At 54.2% G+C, this 12,984-nt stretch overlaps 2 protein-coding genes across 2 annotated transcripts in view; one reads left to right on the forward strand and one right to left on the reverse strand.

Moving 5' to 3' along the window:
- patj (PATJ crumbs cell polarity complex component) overlaps window positions 1-7,127 on the forward strand; it is a 34,940-nt gene extending 27,813 nt beyond the window's left edge. Inside the window, 21 exon segments of the mRNA XM_057037844.1 lie at window positions 1,919-2,115; window positions 2,248-2,342; window positions 2,922-2,997; window positions 3,103-3,165; window positions 4,003-4,125; window positions 4,431-4,490; window positions 4,678-4,732; window positions 4,837-4,943; window positions 5,047-5,130; window positions 5,231-5,424; window positions 5,513-5,660; window positions 5,740-5,814; window positions 5,881-5,956; window positions 6,033-6,070; window positions 6,142-6,264; window positions 6,334-6,438; window positions 6,566-6,669; window positions 6,749-6,822; window positions 6,825-6,871; window positions 6,950-7,022; window positions 7,025-7,127. Coding sequence (XP_056893824.1) covers window positions 1,919-2,115; window positions 2,248-2,342; window positions 2,922-2,997; window positions 3,103-3,165; window positions 4,003-4,125; window positions 4,431-4,490; window positions 4,678-4,732; window positions 4,837-4,943; window positions 5,047-5,130; window positions 5,231-5,424; window positions 5,513-5,660; window positions 5,740-5,814; window positions 5,881-5,956; window positions 6,033-6,070; window positions 6,142-6,264; window positions 6,334-6,438; window positions 6,566-6,669; window positions 6,749-6,822; window positions 6,825-6,871; window positions 6,950-7,022; window positions 7,025-7,095 — 1,988 coding nt within the window. The 3' untranslated portion in view covers window positions 7,096-7,127.
- Window positions 7,128-9,676: 2,549 nt separating this feature from the next.
- The window catches only part of LOC130528458 (nardilysin-like), a gene marked incomplete at its 5' end in the record, with an annotated part of 7,403 nt that continues 4,095 nt past the window's right edge, over window positions 9,677-12,984 (reverse strand). Inside the window, 16 exons of the mRNA XM_057037849.1 lie at window positions 9,677-10,007; window positions 10,088-10,174; window positions 10,302-10,509; window positions 10,596-10,679; window positions 10,751-10,803; window positions 10,912-10,959; window positions 11,028-11,166; window positions 11,264-11,295; window positions 11,437-11,599; window positions 11,670-11,797; window positions 11,992-12,142; window positions 12,213-12,264; window positions 12,356-12,475; window positions 12,548-12,634; window positions 12,746-12,869; window positions 12,983-12,984. The exon at window positions 12,983-12,984 is cut by the window's right edge and continues 103 nt beyond it. Of these exons, the coding sequence (XP_056893829.1) occupies window positions 9,807-10,007; window positions 10,088-10,174; window positions 10,302-10,509; window positions 10,596-10,679; window positions 10,751-10,803; window positions 10,912-10,959; window positions 11,028-11,166; window positions 11,264-11,295; window positions 11,437-11,599; window positions 11,670-11,797; window positions 11,992-12,142; window positions 12,213-12,264; window positions 12,356-12,475; window positions 12,548-12,634; window positions 12,746-12,869; window positions 12,983-12,984 (1,679 nt within the window). The remainder of the gene's footprint in view (window positions 10,008-10,087; window positions 10,175-10,301; window positions 10,510-10,595; window positions 10,680-10,750; window positions 10,804-10,911; window positions 10,960-11,027; window positions 11,167-11,263; window positions 11,296-11,436; window positions 11,600-11,669; window positions 11,798-11,991; window positions 12,143-12,212; window positions 12,265-12,355; window positions 12,476-12,547; window positions 12,635-12,745; window positions 12,870-12,982) is intronic.

Below are 12,984 nucleotides of genomic sequence, written 5' to 3' on the forward strand. Positions count from 1 at the left end.
CTTGACCGTTCTCGACCTTTAACGACCGTTCTCGACCTTTAACGACTGTTCTTGACCTTTAACGACTGTTCTTGACTTTTAACGACCGTTCTTGACCGTTCTCGACCTTTACGACCGTTCTCGACCGTTCTCGACCTTTAACGACTGTTCTTGACCTTTAATGACTGTTCTCGACCTTTAACGACCGTTCTCGACCTTTAACGACCGTTCTCGACCTTTAACGACCGTTCTCGACCGTTCTCGACCGTTCTCGACCGTTCTCGACCGTTCCTGAACCCTCTGAGCCCGCTGCTGGCTGCTGTGTTGTGACCAGTTGAACATCCAAAGTTTCCTTCACCAGGTGATGAGCGCCACCCTGTGGACACATCTGGTTTTGAGCTCCTCTTCCGTCACGTTGTTCATCCAATCAAACTAATCTCTGCTTCTGCTCCGCCCCCTGTTAGCATTAGCATGTCTACAGGTTCTGATCCTGGGCTGTGCACGGGGAGATTAACACCGCCTCCTCTGGCAGAGTGTGTGTGTGTGAGTGTGTGTGTGTGTGTGTGTGTGTGTGTGTGTGTGAGTGTGAGTGTGTGTGTGTGTGTGTGTGTGTGTGTGAGCAGCAGGCTGAGTTACTGTTGCATTGCAGTGACCTCTACAAGCTCCTGCAGTGCTGCTTCCCTCCCAGCGACGAGGCTAATGGCTCCGTTTCTTCTGTCTGAGCAGAACCAGTTCTGTTCTGTCACATTTGGGTCTCGGACTCGTCCCCACAGACAGAGAAGATAAAAGGTTCTGTTAGCTTTGATCGCAGCATCTGAGCCCACTGCAGCTGCCTTTAATGAATCAAATACAGTCGTTTCACCTTCTGCTCACCTTGTTCTTCTTGGAATGTTTTACGTCTGTGTGTGTGTGTGTGTGTGTGTGTGTGTGTGTGGTCACACCCTCACTGGTGGGTTTAGCGGCCGTTAGCATCGCGGCTAACTGGGGTATCAGTGTAGCAGATCACCTGGTCTGGATGGCTGTCCCGATGATGATGATGATGATGATGCTGCTAGCGCCAGGAAGCCACGCCCCCCTGCTGTGAATTGATTGGCTCTTGAGTTGTCGATCGTCGAGGTTGTGATGTTTTATTATAGTGACAATAGAGACGTGAGCAGAGGAGGTTAAAATCATCTGGTTCTGCTGGATTTTCAGTGTGCGGGGGAAGTTCTGCCTCTGAGGGCACCTTCATCACCACCATCATCATCTGCGTCTTCGTTGCTCGTCCTCTAGTCTTTATTCCTCCCGTCATTTATCTTCACGTCACCTCAGTGGAGAGCGCCCCTCATTCTCTCAGCATCCCAGAGATGAGGATGATGAAGATGATGATGGGGATGAGAACGATGATGATGAAGATGGGGATGAGGACGATGATGATGAAGATGGGGATGAGAATGATGATGAGGATGATAATGGGGATGAAGATGGGGATGAGAACGATGATGATGTGGATGAGAACGATGATGATAATGATGATGGGGATGAGAACGATGATGATAATGATGATGGGGATGAGAACGATGATGATGGGGATGATGGGGATGAGAACGATGATGATGGGGATGATGATGATGATGATGATGATGAGAACGATGATGATGAAGATGGGGATGAGAACGATGTTGATGAAGATGGGGATGAGAACGATGATGATGATGATGATGATGGGGATGATGATGATGATGAGAACGATGATGATGATGATAATGGGGATGAGAACGATGATGATGATGATGAGGACGATGATGATGATGAGAACGATGATAATGATGATGATGGGGATGATGATGATGATGATGATGATGGGGTAGATTTCAGTCTCTGCCAGAGGCTGATGGTCCAGTTGGACTGGTCCCGGCCTCCGTCCCTGCCTGGTTCACCTGTCCACTCTGGTCCTCAGGGCGGTGGCGTGAGCGGTACGGAGACCTCCAGGGGGCGCTGCTGTGCGTGGAGCTGGAGAAGGAGCAGCAGGGTTTGGGTCTCAGCCTGGCGGGGAACAGCGATCGCTCCCGCCTCAGCATCTTCGTGGTGGGGCTCCATCCTGGAGGACCGGCCGCTCGAGACGGACGCATCCAGGTCGGCGATGAGCTGCTGGAGGTCAGATGGTCTGAAAAAACACCTGAGTAGGGACATCAGGGATGGAGCTTCACTGCTGACGAGACGCTAAACATTAACACACAATGTGTGTGTGTGTGTGTGTGCGCGCGTGTGTGTGTGTGTGTCCTCCAGATTAACGACCAGGTTCTTTATGGGCGGAGTCACCAGAACGCGTCGGCCATCATCAAGAGCACTGCTGCTGCTACAGTGAAGCTCCTCCTCCTCAGGTAGGAGCTGGCTAACGGGCTAACGCCCCTTTAATGTTACGAGGGTCATGTGACCGGACGATCAGAGCGGGGGGGCCACGCTGCTCCTCCACCTCGCTGGCGCCACCTGGTCAGGTGACACCAGCTGCAGCTGAATGATTTATTCCTGGAAAAGGTCACGGCAGCTCTGAATGATGGGGTGTTAACAGCCCGGAGCCCAGCATCATCGCCATGGAAACAGCCCAGTAGGGTCGATGCAGATGCTGTCAGGTCTTTAATTGTATGGACACCTTGATCCTTCCAGCTGTGCAGAGCAGCACAACAACAAACGAGCCGCGACACCAGGACGTCTGACGCCCTTGAAGGTCACCAGGAGAGAGCTGAAGGTCACCAGGAGAGAGCTGAAGGTCACCAGGAGAGAGCTGAAGGTCACCAGGAGAGAGCTGAAGGTCACCAGGAGAGAGCTGAAGGTCACCAGGCCTCCTCCTCGCATCTGCTCGGCTCTGCTACTGTGACCGTGTTGGTCACATGACCCCCGGCTCCTCCCCTTCTGAGGCTCGTCTCTGTTCTGTGGCTGAAACTGTCCGTGTGTGTCTGTAGAAACGAAGACGCCCTCACCCAGATGGCCGTGCTCCCCTTGTCGACCCCCCCGACGTTCGGTCCTGTGAGCTCTGAGGTAACGACGCTGGCGCCGTCCTCGAGGAAGACACAGCTGCATTCGTCTAAACGTGTGTGTGTGTGTGTGTGTGTGTGTGTGTGTGTGTGTGTGTGTGTGTGTCAGCCTCCCACAGATGGATCCACAGATGGATCACAGATGATGATCCGCCCGTCTTCAGACTCTCTGGTCAGTTCAAACTAAACCGATCCTGAAAATAAACACTTGAACAGTTCAAACTTCCGGTTCCATCCGCTGCAGTGACCGGACGCCGCCGCCAGGGGGCGACAGACACGAGGCTTCCTGATTCAGAAGCTTTTGGTTTGATCTGTTACAGCAGCGCTTCTCAAATAGTGGGGCGCGCCCCCTGGGGGGGCGCGGTGCGATGCCAGGGGGGGCGCGTGTGACCCCGGAGAACATGTTTTTTTTTTTTTTTTGCCGTACTAGAATAAAGTGTAATTGCACATCCCGCGCGCACACACCACAGAGCAAGAGATAGGAAGTGCAGTGAACAAACCACCAAAAATACTTAACAGTGATGAAAAGAAAGGCGGAGAGAGACGGAGATAATGAGACAAACGAAAGTCTCCCGAAAGCTAAGACGAGGAAATATGACGAAGCCTTTATAGCGCTTGGCTTCACTGCGACTACGGTGGGAGACGAGGAAAGACCGGTGTGTTTACTGTGTCTAAAAATGTTGGCAGGACAGCATGAAGCCAAATAAATGAAGGCGTCACTTAAAGACATTACACCCCAGTCACGCTGATCAGCCGCTTGAGTTTTTTTTGGCAAAAACGTGCCGAATATTGGCAACAATCATCCCGCTTTGGTCTATATTTCTTTCTTTTTTTGTTTTCTTTAATATTAATAAGGATACAATGCTATGCAGAGGTGTACTTATAACAATTTCATAGACAAATGATACTAATTATAGTCACGGCCGGGGGGGGGGGGGGGGGGCGCAAAATGTTTTCTTCTTCCTGGGGGGGGCGTAACAGAAAATAATTGAGAAGCACTGTGTTACAGAGACGTGACCAAACTGATCCTGGATCTGTTGAACAGGATGTGACGTGTGAAGATGGTGGACAGGTGAACAGGACTGACAACAGCGCCCCCAGGTGTCCAAGTAAAGCCGAGACTTTTCAAAAGGTTCTGAATCACAGAAATGAAGAAACCTTTTTTTCCAGGAAGTTCATGAATGTTTGCAGTAACGTTGTAGATGAGCAGCAGGTAAACGGGCTAAAGCGTCACACGGCTTAGAGAGGATGTCACCACCTTCACGGTGGTCGCTGCCGGAGGCGGCGTGTTAGCGTCCTCCGATAGCCGTTAGCCTGTGGCGCCCAGGGTGGCTGCTGCCGCCTGTGTTGGTACCTGCAGCAGGTTCTGACAGCCGATGCTTACGGCTGCTCCACAGGTGTTAATCACACCTGTTAAATGCACCTGAACTTTTACAGAAGCTGAAATCTGCAGAACGTCCACAGAACGAGGCTCTCAGGGACACGCTGGAGCAACAGGTAACAGCAGGAAAAGACTTCTGCTTCTTAATAAATCTTAGTAATTCTGTATCCAGTCTCTGATGTGTGTGTGTGTGCGTGTGTGCGTGTGTGTGTGTGTGTGTGTGTGTGTGCGCGTGTGTATGTGCGCGCGCGTGTGTGTGTGTGTGTGTGTGTGTGTGTGTGTGTTGTGTGTGTGTGTGCCCAGCATGCAGCAGCATCTCCTCCTCTGGTCAGTCCAGAGCCACAGGACAACAGCGCAGGTGCACCACACAGCTGGTTCTACTGTCCCATAACTGGTTCCACTGTCCTAGTCGAACCAGTTCTGGTCCAGTTCCTCCTCCCTCATGTATGCCCCCCCCCACAGACCCCTCCACCTGTGCAGTTCTGCCTGGTCAGGAAACTTTGTTGGAGATCTCAAAAGGTCGATCAGGACTCGGACTGAGTATAGTAGGAGGACGGGACACACAGCTGGTAACTCACTCTCTCACTCTCTCACTCATTCACTCACACTCTCTCACTCGCTCACTCTCTCACTCACACTCACTCACTCATTCGCTCTTTATGGTTCTCGTAGGACGCCATTGTGATCCATGAAGTTTATGAGGAAGGAGCTGCAGCCAGAGACGGACGTCTGTGGCCTGGGGACCAGATTCTGGAGGTAGGACTGCAGGACTGTTCAAATTCAGGTGGCTCCCTCTGCTGGTCAGGTGGTGTAACGACACCTCGAGCTTCACCTTTTTTCTGGACATGTGACCCAGGTGAACGGGGTGAACCTGCGAGGGGCGTCGCACCAGGAGGCCATCGCAGCGCTGCGCCAGACGCCGGCGAGAGTTCGGCTGGTGGTGTTGAGGGATGAGTCTCAGTACCGAGATGAGGAGAACCTGGACCTGTTTCAGGTGGAACTGCAGAAGAAGAGCGGCCGTGGGCTCGGACTCAGTATTGTTGGAAAGAGGTTGATGTTCAAGAACACACACACCTGCCTGGCCGAGTCCTCAAGAGCTCTGACTGTGTGTGTGTGTGTGTGTGTGTGTGTGTGTCAGGACTGGCAGTGGCGTGTTCATCTCAGAGGTGGTCAGAGGGGGCGCTGCTGAGCTGGATGGCCGGCTGATGCAGGGGGACCAGATCCTGTCAGTCAACGGCGAGGACACCAGACACGTGTCGCAGGAAGCTGTTGCGGCCATACTGAAGGTAACACACACACCTCCCCGCCACTTCCTGTTGTTGCTCAGCTCTTCAGACCAGGTGTGTGCACGTGTGTCCTCGGCAGTGCGCTCGTGGTCCCGTCCTGTTGGAGCTGGGACGGCTCAAAGCTGCGTCCTGGGTTTCGTCCGGAGGAAGTCATGTGAGCTCCCTGTTCAGGGCAGATTCCCGTTTGACTCCTCCCTCTTCTGAACGTGGCCTCCTACAGGCGAGTCCCGCTGTGGCCCCGACCTCTGACCCCCCGACCACCGACGGCGGCTCCAGTGACATCACTTCCTGCTCTGGTGAGAACTTCCTGTTGTTTGTTCTGAAGGCTGAGATGGTGTTTGGAGCCTCTGATGTTGATGCTGGCGTCTGCAGGGGCGGCTGGTGGCGTGCGGACGGTGGAGCTCACACGGGTACGATGTTCCCAGGACTTTCCCTGGATCGCCGTCCGACTCGTTCTGACATCATTTCCTGCCTCTTCCAGGGCGCCACAGACTCCCTGGGGGTGAGCGTAGCGGGGGGGGAGGGCAGCCCGCTGGGGGACATTCCCGTCTTCATCGCCATGATCCAGGCCAACGGAGTCGCCGCCAAGACGCACCGCCTGAAGGTAGCCCGGGGTGGGGGGGCGACACGTCAGCACACCGTCATGCATGTGTGTGTGTGTGTGTGTGTGTAGGTGGGCGACAGGATCGTCAGCATCAACGGTCGGTGTGTGGACGGGTGGTCCCACAGTGACGCCGTCGCCATGTTGAAGAACAGCTACGGAACCATCAGCCTGCAGGTGGGATCCTGACGCCGGACAGACCTGAGCTCTGAACAGCTGACACGTAACGCGCGCGTGTGGTGTGGTGTGTGTGTTGTGTGTGTGTGTGTGTGCGTGTGTGTGTGTGTGTGTGTGTGTGTGTCAGGTGGTGGCTGACACCAACATCAGCGCCATCGCCTCCCAGGCTGAAGGTTTGTCCAGCAGCAGCTGTGTGTTGACTAAAGCTGACACACACACGGCAGATCCAGAGTGAGTGCTGCACACACACACACACACACACACACACACACGCGCTGGTGTGAGCGTGCTGAGCCCCCCCTCTCCTCAGGGCGCCACGCCCCCGCAGCATCACGCTGCTGAAAGGCTCCGAAGGACTGGGCTTCAGCGTGGTCGGCGGTTTCGGAGTCCCCACGGCGACCTGCCCGTATACGTCAAGTCCGTCTTCAGTACGGTGAGTGGCTCTGGCCCAGCGAGGCCACGCCCACCTTCCAGCCGTGTTTACAGCACAAACGTCCTTCCTGCGTCTCAGGGGGCGGCGGCGGCCGACGGGCGACTGAAACGGGGTGACCAGGTCCTGGCGGTGAAAGGGGAGAGTCTGCAGGGGGCACGCACGAGCAGGCCGTCGCCATCCTGAAGAAACAGAGAGGGACGGTGACGCTGGATGTGCTGTCTTAACGCACACACACACACACACACGCACACGCACGCCAACAACACACACCACGCCAACACACACACAACGCACACACACACACACACACACACACACACGCCCACACACACACGTGAGCAGCTCGCTGTGGTTCTGACCGCCTGCAGATGAAAGCTGATTTCTAATTTAAGTCTGGATTAAATGAACCAGGTTTTCTGGTTAAAAGGATGAGATGTGACAGTTAACGGAGGTTTTGACAGGAGCGTCATGTTTTTAGCATGCTAGCACCCTTCCATTAGCATTAGCAGCAGGAAATTCCTTTCTTTGTTTCGTTTCCATTGAACAAACCTGTTTCTGAGTCGGCCGACGGCTCCGGGGGCGACCGGAGCAACAATCGTTGGAAGATTCGCTCACAACATCATCAAAAGTCACTTTAGCTTCATGAAACTTTTGTTGCTTCACAAATAAAACGATGACAACTTTCTGTGTTGGCGTCGTCGGTGGGAGATCCATCCCTTCATTCCAGCTCCGACCAGAACGTCGCCTCGGTTCTGACAGTTTCCGATGTTTCGGAACGAGGTTGCAGCTCAGATGTGGATGAAGGTTCATCATCGTCATCGTCGTTACCGTTAGGTTTAACGTGATTTAAAGTGTTTCTGTCGGTGTTGCTCCTCATCTTGAGCTGCTCCAGTTTCACCACGTCGAGTTCACACAAGAATAATTGTTTTTATCAGCGTCGCCGACACAGGATCAACACTGACGAATTATTTTTGATCTTTGTTAAAATGGACGTGTATTGTCGTTCACTGTTGTCCGTTGCCTGAAATCACCATGGAAACTGCTCATCAGGTTTGCACTTTAGTTTCCATCATTAATTCACAGAAGTCACTTTTAGAATATTTCTAGTGAAAATGTTTCATTTGAGAGTCAAAGCAAAATAAAAACCTGAAAAAACAAAGATTATTCGTTTTCAGATGGGATCAACAGAGAAATGCAACCACAGGAGGAGCTACTGGGATGTTCACTGGTTTACTGGTGACCCATGACGGGGCCCCCAGCATGACCAGCAGGTGTCGCTGTGGGGTCCTCTATCAGACGCCTTTTCAAAGCTTAACTTTCCAAAACATGTGAGTTATCACCAGTGGTTACAACATGTGTGAGTTATCACCAGTGGTTACAACATGTGTGAGTTATCACCAGTGGTTACGACAACATGTGTGAGTGGAGTCGATTAATGTGTGTGACACCTTTATGTACATTCATCCTAAAACGGCTCTGATTTGTCCACATACATTAAAGATGAACGTTCATTGTAACTGCGGTAGCGTCACAGCCCCGCCCCTTGTAGCTCCGCCCCCGCCGATCTACCAATCAGGAAGTGAGGAGCGCTTCCGTTTCCATGTTACTAGTGAGCTGCCGCTCCGAAGGTTTCCGGTCACAAAAGTCTGACATTTATAAAGCTAAAAGCTAAAGTTGTGATTCCCAACAACGTGGTGACCGAGCCAGGAACAGACGAAGGATCCAGGCCGAGTTTGCTGCTTTATTAGCGGTACCAGCCGCGGTACCGTGGACTTTGGTACTGAACAGCTGCTCCGATGAGCTCGCGTGACGTCACAACCGCTGTTTTATTTCAACGTGTGATGTCACTGAGCGCCAGCAGGTGTCGCTGCAAATTTACGTTTTTAATCTTTTGACCAGTTCTGTCGATTAAAGAGCAAAAACGTTATTGAGAGCAGAATAGAATGAATCGCTGCCACATTTGTGACAGCAGTGTTTAAAAATGAACAATCAACCTGCTAAAATGACATTTATTTAGAAAAGGTTCCATCTAAACCCTGAGTTGTGCTGCATTATTTCACCAAGGAAAAATCAGAACCCGCCTGTTGGAAGAACAGATCAAAGGATCAAAGCTGTCGCCTTAATTCTCCCACAGCAAGTGAACGCAGCATTGCTAACTGCTCTAACGTCATCCCAGCTTCTTCTTTGGCTGCCGTTTCCATGGTAACCCAGGTCCAACAGTCAACCAGCGATGAGGTCCGGGGCTCTCGGGCTGGCTGGGAGTCTAGCTGGGGGTCTAACTGAGGAGCTAGCTGAGGGTCTAACTGAGGATCTAGCTGGGGGTCTAACTGAGGCTCTAGCTGAGGATCGTGCTGGGGGTCTAACTGAGGCTCTAGCTGAGGATCGTGCTGGGGGTCTAACTGAGGCTCTAGCTGGGGGTCTAACTGAGGGTCTAGCTGAGGGTCTAACTGAGGCTCTAGCTGAGGATCTAACTGAGGAGCCAGCTGAGGATCTAGCTGGGGGTCTAACTGAGGGTCTAACTGAGGCTCTAGCTGGGGGTCTAACTGAGGGTCTAGCTGAGGGTCTAACTGAGGATCTAGCTGGGGGTCTAACTGAGGGTCTAACTGAGGATCTAGCTGGGGGTCTAACTGAGGGTCTAACTGAGGCTCTAGCTGGGGGTCTAACTGAGGGTCTAGCTGAGGCTCTAGCTGGGGGTCTAACTGAGGGTCTAGCTGAGGGTCTAACTGAGGATCTAGCTGGGGGTCTAACTGAGGGTCTAACTGAGGATCTAGCTGGGGGTCTAACTGAGGGTCTAACTGAGGCTCTAGCTGGGGGTCTAACTGAGGGTCTAGCTGAGGGTCTAACTGAGGCTCTAGCTGGGGGTCTAACTGAGGGTCTAGCTGGGGATCTAACTGAGGCTCTAGCTGAGGATCTAACTGAGGGTCTAGCTGGGGGTCTAGCTGAGGATCTTGTGGTGAGGATGGAGGCGCAGGGAGGAGGTGAAGGCTCTGATGTCCGTAATGAGCGTGGCGTCCTGGAGCGCCGGCGAGCACGCCGGCAGGAAGGTCAGCTCACTCACTTCGCCGTAGGCGGAGCAGGCGGGACCGGGGGCGCCCTCCTCCCCCGGGGGGTCCTCCTTCCCACCAAAGCCGACCACCTGAGCCACCAAAGAGACGGAGGTGAATCACAGCTGCCGCTGGGCCCTCAGACGTGCTTGGGGAATGAGCGCTCACGTACGTGCACGCTGAGTTTCCTGCTGCTGGTTCTGTGCTCCAGGAACCACGAGAGCAGGTCCTCCCGTGAGAACAGCTTCAGCGCTTTGATCTGCAGGAGATCAAAGGAGACCACAGAGCTGAACCTGAACCTCCTGCCGCGTCCACAACAGCTCCAGAACCTTCATCTGGACCAGAGCTCGTGGTGCTGACCCGGCTCGGTCCTGGTCCACGCTCACCTCCTTCTCCAGCCTCCTGAACAGGTACTGCTGCGTCACCACCTCAAACCAGTGGCGGTCCACCTCCTCGCCCAGGTGGGCGTCCTCGCACTCCTTCAGCTTGATGAGCGCCGTCACCTGGGTTCTGAAGGCCTCCTCGCTCAGGCTGGACAGGCGCTCGCCGAAGTGGACCAGGAACTCCTCGATCTTCTGCTCCACCAACTCGGTGCTGCAAAGACCACGTGGGGAGGGAACGTGAGACTCGAGGTTGAACTAACTGGACCCGAGCGAATGTTGAAGTGACACCAAAGCCACCTGAACTTGGTGGCCTGCGTTTCCACGGTGACGGAGAAGCCCAACAGCCCGCAGGTGTTCCTGCAGCTGGAGTACACCTGGTACCTGTGAAGGCAGCAGAACAACCTGAGAACTCCTGGATCTGTGACCTCCTGGATGGTGCAGAAACCACCGACCCCAGAGTCTCTTTGGTCCTGAGGAAGTCGAAACACGGCTCCTCCATGTGCATCTGGGACGGAACCACACAAGTCCTGGACTCTTATCTTTGATCGATGGGCTTTGATCGATGGGCTTTGATCATGTGGAACATTGAGTGTGGACGCCTGTGGGAACTCACCACCATCAGCTCCATCAGAACGTGTTCTCTGAGGTTCTTCAGGCCCGACTGAGCACACAGAACATGGAGATGAGCCCAGGTTCTGCTCCACTCACCTCAGTGGTTCTGATGCCTACCTGGTAATACACGGTGACCCCAGAGTTGGCGTCTCCTCTGTTGAGGGTCTTCACCTTACACAGGTGAGCTTTTGGGGGCAGGTCCACCACCTGGAAGGACACGGGGACCTCTGCTGGCAGCGCGCGGAACTGCAGCGTGCTACACAGAACCGGCCCAATTTAAACTTCTGCTGTGAAACCATCCCATAATAACATGATAGCAACTGAGCTATTAGAGCAAGTGTGGTGGTACTCACTCAATGAAGTACTGCAGGAACTCTTTAGACTCCTGGGAGGGGGGCAGAGTTCAAAATAAGGGCTCCTGTGAGTGTGTGTGCATGTGTGTGTGTGTGTGTGTGTGTATGACTGCGTGTGTGTGTGTGTGTGTATGACTGTGTGTGTGTGTGTGTGTGTGTGTGTGTGTACTGACGGCGCTGCTGAAGTTGCCCTGGACCAGCCCCTCAGCGTAGAGCTCCGCCTTCAGCGCGCTGACAAACGTGAGCAGCTGCTCCCGGGTCGGGTCGCTCATGATGGCTCGGTACTTTTGAACGACGGACCAGCGAGAATGTTGCAGAAGCATCAGACGCACGTCCCTGCAGGTGACAGCCGTCAGGTAGGCGAGCAGGTGGGCCGGCTGTGCTCGCTCCCCGGGGGAGGGGCTACCTGCCCAGACACTCCGGTCTGATGAGGACGTTGAAGTAGGCCTTCTTCAGCTGCTCCACGAACATGGCGAAGACTCCGGGCTCGGCGCCGAAGTCGGCCAGATGGTCCACGATCAGTTTCAGGAGCAGCTGAAAGACAAGCGAGTCCAGTTCACTTCAGCGGGACCAGGTCGCCCCTGGTCCCGCTGAAGTGGACCTGAAGGTTCTGGGGCCACCTCGAGGTCAACAGTGAAGGTCTCATAACTGGCCTGAACAAACGCATGTGTGTGTGTGTGTTGTGTGTGTGTGTGTGCGTGCGTGTGTTTAGGAGTGTGTGTGTGTACCGGCAGCTTGTGGTTGAAGCCCTTCAGCCGGACCACCAGTCCGTGCTCCGCTGCCACCAGCCTGTAGTCCAGATGAGCCACCTCGGCCTCGTAGGCCGGCTCAGACAGGTTGTGGGCCAGGATGTTGACCAGGAGGTCGAACAGAACCAGACTGGAGCAGAGGAGCAGAACCTGATCAGTGTGAGATGGTGTGATGGGGGTATTGATCAGGAGAGTCGGACCTTTCTGGGCTCTTCTGAATCACAGGTGAGATCAGGTGGAACCGGATATAAGCTGAGAGGCAACGATCAGAACCACGGACGTTAGTCCTGGAATCCTGTGAAGAACATTGGACCTGGAGCCGTTCCAGCGGTCCAACACTCACCTCTGGGAATCTGGAACTTGTCGTCCTTCTTGAACCACAGAGCTCCTCGCTCCACCTGGACCACCTGCACGGGGACGTCCGAGTTCTCACAGTCCGCCGCCTTCAGGGTGAAATCTGTGGCTGCAGCAGAAAGACCAGCATCAGCCCAGCGGGTCGGCGCCGCCCGTGTCTCGGCGCTGCCGCGGTACCGACCGATGAAGCGGTTCTCCGCAGGAAGGTGGAGCTCAGGGTCCAGGCTGAAGTCTCCGGCCCAGCGCTCGACCCACTCGGCCGACAGGTCTGGTCCCAAGAGCCACACCAGCAGCACCATGTCAGAGCTCGTGAGTGTGTGTGTGTGTGTGTGTGTGTGTGTGTGTGTGTGTGTGTGTGGTGTGTGTGTGCACCCCTCACCCTCGGCGCTGTAGCTGGTACCGAACCACTTCTCTGTGAGAGAACAACGACCTTCATGTTCTGGTGAGAGCAACAGCAGATTCACTCTGTCGGGAGTCAACAGGGACAGAGCAGCACTGATCACCTGCACACACACACACACACCACACACACACACACACACACACACACACACACACACTGTCAACAGCTGCTCCTCAGCAGGATCTGGACCTGGGCTCTGCTGCCTCTGGTCACCT

Source organism: Takifugu flavidus, chromosome 7 (assembly GCF_003711565.1).
Source record: "Takifugu flavidus isolate HTHZ2018 chromosome 7, ASM371156v2, whole genome shotgun sequence".
Lineage (NCBI taxonomy): Eukaryota > Metazoa > Chordata > Actinopteri > Tetraodontiformes > Tetraodontidae > Takifugu > Takifugu flavidus.